We start from the raw sequence: 6074 nt of genomic DNA on the forward strand, positions 1-6074 counted from the left end.
CAACCCTAACCCTCTCCCTCCCTCATATCTCAATCCGCCGCCGCCCCTATCCCTACCCCACGTAGCCCAATCCAATCCGCCACCGTCCTCTACCCAGATCGCTCCCTGCTCCGGCGAACCCGCCATGAACCGTCTGCGGGCGGGGAGCCCAGTCTACGGGCGGCAGCGCAGCGGGAGCAGCACGGGCTTCACCTCCCCGGGCGGTGTCTCCCTCTTCCACCACCGCTCCTCCTCCACCTCCTTTGCTGCCTCCCTGCAATGCCCGCACAGCTCGCCAAAACACAGACGCCATCGCCGCCGCCCCTCGCACCATGGCCGCCCCCCTGCATCGACTCCCCACACCTCCCCGCCCTCAAGTGGCTCCTGCCCTCCACTACCTGGATCCGCGTCGCCCCATCCGCATCCCCACCCACCTGCTGCCGCCATCCACTCTCGCCGCCCCCGTCCACCACCTCATACCACGCCGCCGACCACCATCCACTCTCGCGTGCACACGACCTCCTCGCTCTTTGCGACTGCTCCACGTATGCCGCCTGATTCCGTCGAGCCCCGGCGTCTCCCGCCACCGCGCAGCACCGTGTCGAGCTTGCCTTGTTCCGCTGTGTCCTCTACTCCGGCTAGATCCGCCATGTCCGGTGAGTTCATCCCCCTCCCCCCTCCTTCCTCCTATCTCTCCCTTCCCTCTCTAATCTCCTGTCTTGAATTATCTTCTTTTGTAGCAGTAGAGGAGCGGGTGGGGAAGCACCAACCAAGGCCATGTCATGGAGGTTCTGCTCAGGCAACCCTGCACTGCTTGCAGCCGACGCCATGGAGGTTCTCTCTCCCCTCTTCTACTATCTTTCTCTGTCTTGCAGCTCCTGACGTGCTTCACTTTGATTTGGAGTACAACTCCTACTGTTGTTGTTGTAGAGGATAGGTTGGCAATTACTTTGATTTTGGAGTACAACTCCTACTTTGATTTTGGATTACTTGTAACAAGCTTGTTCAAACAACTTCTTTGTTAAATAGCCACGAACAGAGTCAATTATTTTTGCAATTTGTTCCATGGATGGGAGTAATTGGTTGTAATGCATCTTCTTGTGGTGTGGTGTTTCAGTTTGATACTACTATGCTTTCTGGTGGTACTTGGTAGTACCTACACATTAAAGTTTAGTTGATTCAGGAAAACTTAACTTGAGATTTTCTTTCTTATGATTTACTAATGAAACCTTGATTCTTGAATCTTGATGTAGGTATCCAAACCTCAGAGGACTACATGTTCTATGCCATCTCGGCGGAGTACCCTGAGTTCAGCAACAAGGAGAAGACACTCGTGCTGCAGTTCACGGTGAAGCATGAGCAAAAGCTTGTCTGCGGTGGTGGTTACATCAAGTTGCTCGGAGGTGATGTTGACCAGAAGAAATTTGGTCATGTTATATTTATTAGAATATACTGAGTACATTCTGAACCCCCTAATGTGACACAAGTTATATATGCACATGCTATTGTTTAAGTGTTGCTTGTGTATGGTAAATGGGTTGAGCACCCACCGCTGTTTGATGCTATTGTGTTTAGGATTATATTCCTCTATGCGTGTAATCTCCATACCATGATCAAGCACACGCACACGGTTGATAAGCATGGAATGATTACTACTAATTAATGAAGTGAGCAGACTTCTTAACATAAAGGAAGATATGTCTGTTGTTCTAATAGTGTTCCTGATCTGACCTCATACACCTTTGTTTTAGTAATATAAACAAATAAAATAAGATTGTTTGCATACAATAAGATTGGTGATGCTGGATGTAGTGACTGTGATCTACTGCTACACGTGCTACTGCCAGTAGTGCTTGTGATTTTGTTTTGCTCTACCAACTGTGGATTAATTCCCTGGTCACTACTAAGTAGGTGATGCTAGTGTTTAAGTTTCTATACTACTATTTATACTGCTGTTATTCCGTCGGTGTTATGCATATAGGTATGGGATAAAGTACTTTATTTGTATGGTTATAGTGCTTGTCACTCCATAGGTTATAGTGATTCTAGCACTGTGTACTAGTAGAAATTTAATCTAATGACGACGGAACATGCTCTCTTTTCTTTATGCTGTGTTAGGATACCGTAAACGTAGGCCACCGACAATCATACCATAGTCTCAGTCAGTTCATTTTCTCTATGGGGAATGAATTCTTAGCTGCTGCAAGTTTGGCAAATAGACACCGTACTCGTTTTTCTGTGTAAACATAGTTAGCACCTCTGGTTTTGAAGTAGTTCCTTACTTACCTCTGTGTAAACTGAATTTGGTTCAGTTAAAAAACTGCACTACCTGACAGTTTTGGGCAGCGAGCTTCTAACTAAAAAACGAGTTCATTATGCTCATAATTTCAAGTTGGCCTCTACATATGAGTTGTAAAGCATGTTCTAAGGTTTCTGTAGAGTGCTTATTTGCTTTGTTTGGATGTACGGTTTGAGAGCAGCCGTCTATTTAGTTTGCTGTTCAGAAATATAGTATAGTTTTTAAAAGCAACCAATTCATGATAAGACTTGGTGAGGCTGATGCACATAGCTACTTTAAAAGTACCTTGTTAACAGTGTTGAGGACAAGCTAAATCCTGTATCAGGGTCCTGTTCTTGTAAACATTATGTAAAGCTAAAATTCTTCCATGTCTTGCTCTTTTGCTGGTGCCACTATACATGTTAGATTGCTAGATGTACTTGTTTCCATCTCAAATTACTTGGGTGTCATTCATATGTACATAAGATAATTGTACTGCAAAAAGATCTTTTATATAAATTCTGTTGGCTAACTTTCCATCTCAAATTACTTGTTTCCATCTCATGTGCCTTTAGTTTTTATTTTAAAAGTATTCGTGTAATATTTCTTATATCAGTGACATACTTTTTGTTCTCTTTTGAATGCCCAGATGTTTTGCATCAGCCTGTCATTGCTAAGGAAGAAGCAGTACTTGAAGAAGCAGACTACATGTTTTCTTGTTGTGAAGCACTAGATAGTTCTATTTATTCTTTCATGTTCTAGAGTATTTCAGCAGCTGAATGCTTGAATACGTAATGTTGTAGGTTGCTTGGATCTGTATAAAATACGGATGTGATGTAAATTTGTAGAATGTGAGTTTTGAGATATTTCTGTAATATTCAGCTAATTGGTGGTGATTCATATTGTTATTCAAACTGGTTTGAAAATGTTCGTTAAATGGGCTGGAGTTGGACCTTAAAGAGGCCAAGGATCAAATTATATTGGACAAATATTTTGGGCAAAAAATGAAACAAAAATAAATGAATGTGGATTGGACAGGAAAGAAAAAGCCTGAAAAATATTGGGCTGGACTCATTTGGTTAAACATAATTTGGGAGAATAAAAAGATAAAAAGGCCGAAATGTTGGGCTTGGCCCATGTAGCTACCGAAAATTAACAAGAAAAAATACATTAAAAGGCCGAATTGTTGGGCTAGGCCCATGTAGAAAATCGAATTGGACCGGGCTGAATCTTGTGCCACATCAGATTGCCACGCTGGATGCCTACGTGGCCTGGGGAGGTTGCTAGCAACCAAAACGCCACAATGGACATATTTTGGTCATAAACGTCCACGACCTTCTCACAGAGAAGGTCTCTATAGCAGTTAACGACCCTCAGCTTTTGACCTTTTGTTTTTGGTCAAAAAAAGGTCGCAAATGAAAAACCATGACCTTTCAGTGACCAATAGTCAAGGTCACAAGTTGACATATTTCTTGTAGTGGAGATGCCTCTCCGATACTCGGAGTGACAAATCCGAATCTCGATCTATGCCAACTCAATAAATACCTTCGGAGATACCTATAGAGCATCTTTATGATTACCCTGTTACATTGTGATGTTTGATAACACACAAGGTATTCCTTCGGTATCCGGGAATTGCATAATCTCATAGTCGAAGGAATATGTACTTGACATGAAGAAAGCAATAGCAATAAATTGAACCATCATTATGCTAAGCTAACGGATGGGTATTGTCCATCACATCATTCTCCTAATGATGTGACCCGTTATCAAATGACAACACATGTCTGATACGTCTCCAACGTATCTATAATTTATGAAGTATTCATGCTGTTATAGTATCATTCTTGGATGGTTTACAATCATTTTATAGCAACTTTATATCATTTTTTGGGTCTAACCTATTAACCTAGTGCCCAGTGCCAGTTGCTGTTTTTTGCTTGTTTTTTACATCGCAGGAAATCAATATCAAACGGAGTCCAAACACCGCAAAACTTTTTGTGGATTTTTTTGGACTAGAACACATCCAATGGGCGCTCCCAGGCGCTCCCCGGTGGGTTGTGCCCACCTCGGTGGCCTCCTACACCCCCTCTTCGCCCTATAAATCGTTAAATATTCCAAAAACCCTCGCCGGAGAACCTAGATCGGAAGGTTCGCCGCTGCAAGCCTCTGTAGTCATCGAAAACCAATTGGGGGGTCGTTCCGGCACCCTGCCGGAGGGGGAGATCATCACCGGTGGCCATCTTCATCATCCCGGTGGCCACCACGATGAGAAAGGGGTAGTCCACCCTCGGGGCTGAGGGTTTGTACCAGTAGCTATGTGCTTAATCTCTCTCTCTCTCTCTCTCTCTCGTGATCGATCTTCACGTATCATGGGCTTTGTTAACATAGATGGATCATATGATGTATGTCCCCTCTCTACTCTTGTTGTGATGAATTGAATCTTTACCCTTTGAAGTTTTATCTTGTCAGATTGAATGTTAAGATCTGAGAACACATGATGTATGTCTTGCGGTATGAATATTTGAGGTGACAATGGGGTATCATATTGATTCACTTGATGTATGTTATGGCACTCAACTTGCGGATTCCCTATGTGACATTGGGGTAATCTGTGAATAGGGGTTGATGCACATTTTTATTATCTGTTCTCTGATGGAAACTTTGGGGTCTTCTTGTAGTTCTTTGTGTGGATTGAATATTATGATCATTAAGTTGTTTGATGCATATCATAGAATTAACTCACGTATACTTGTGGTGACATTGGAGTATCTAGGTGACATTAGAGTTGGTTGATGTGTGTCGTATGGTGTTATTTTAGTACGAACTCTTGGATAGACTGATCAAAAAGAATACTATTGAGGTGGTTTCGTACCCTACAAACAATTTGTATCTTTTGTTCTCCGCTAATAGGAACTCGGGAGTGATTCTTTATTCACTTTGAGGGATAATCATATGATCCAACTATGTTAGCATTGTTGAGAGATTGCACTAGTGAAAGTATGCACCCTAGGCCTCATTTTCCAACATTGCAATATTGTTTGTGCTCTGTTTTACTATTTACTACCTTGCTGTTTTTTATTGTTTGCACTACAAAAACTCATATCTACTATCCATACTACACTTTTGTCAACATCTCTTTGCCGAACTAGTGCACCTATACAATTTGCCATTGTATTGGGTGTGTTGGGGACACAAAAGATTTATTGTATTTGATTGCAGGGTTGCTTGAGAGAGACTATCTTCATCCTACGCCTCCCATGGATTGATAAACCTTAGGTCATCCACTTAAGGGAAAATTGCTATTGTCCTACAAAACTCTGCGCTTGGAGGCCCAACACGAGTCTACAAGAATAAAGTTGCGTAGTAGACATCAAGCTCTTTTCTAGCACCGTTGCCGAGGAGGTGAGTGCATGAAGGTATATATTTACATCTTGCAATTGAATCTTTTAGTTTATTTTTTATCACTAGTTTGGTTTGTAAAAAGAAAATTAAAAAAATGGAATTGAGGTTGCCTCATATTATTTGTATTTATAATGGCTTTCGTGGAAATGATGGAAAGGAAAACTGTGCTCAATTGTTAGAAGAAGAATTCAATAAACTGTTGGCCATAAATGATGAGCATGATTTCAATGTTATTAGTATGAATTCTTTGAATATCCACGATGTTAATGATATGCAAAGCCACAAGCTTGGGGATGCTATGTTTGATGAAGATGATATTTTTAGTCCCCCAAGATTTGATGTGCAAATTTGTTCTAATGATTGAATGCCTCCTATTTATGATGATTATATTGATGAAAGTGGACTTGGAGAG

The 6074-nt window shown here is 41.9% G+C and overlaps 1 protein-coding gene across 2 annotated transcripts; it reads left to right on the forward strand.

Moving 5' to 3' along the window:
- Positions 1 to 727: 727 nt before the first annotated feature.
- Positions 728 to 3083, forward strand: LOC119324444 (calreticulin-like). Of its 2 annotated transcripts, XM_037598237.1 has the most exons (3): positions 728 to 813; positions 1233 to 1382; positions 2907 to 3083. In XM_037598237.1, exons 1-3 carry the CDS (start codon positions 762 to 764, stop codon positions 3017 to 3019), a joined length of 315 nt encoding a protein of 104 aa, XP_037454134.1. In that variant the 5' UTR covers positions 728 to 761; the 3' UTR covers positions 3020 to 3083. The 2 variants fall into 2 exon arrangements, with proteins under 2 accessions (XP_037454134.1, XP_037454136.1); XM_037598239.1 differs by lacking the exon at positions 2907 to 3083 and having other exon boundaries at positions 1233 to 1564.
- Positions 3084 to 6074: the final 2991 nt, after the last annotated feature.

The sequence above is a fragment of the Triticum dicoccoides genome, chromosome 6B, assembly GCF_002162155.2.
Source record: "Triticum dicoccoides isolate Atlit2015 ecotype Zavitan chromosome 6B, WEW_v2.0, whole genome shotgun sequence".
Classification (NCBI taxonomy): Eukaryota; Viridiplantae; Streptophyta; class Magnoliopsida; order Poales; family Poaceae; genus Triticum; species Triticum dicoccoides.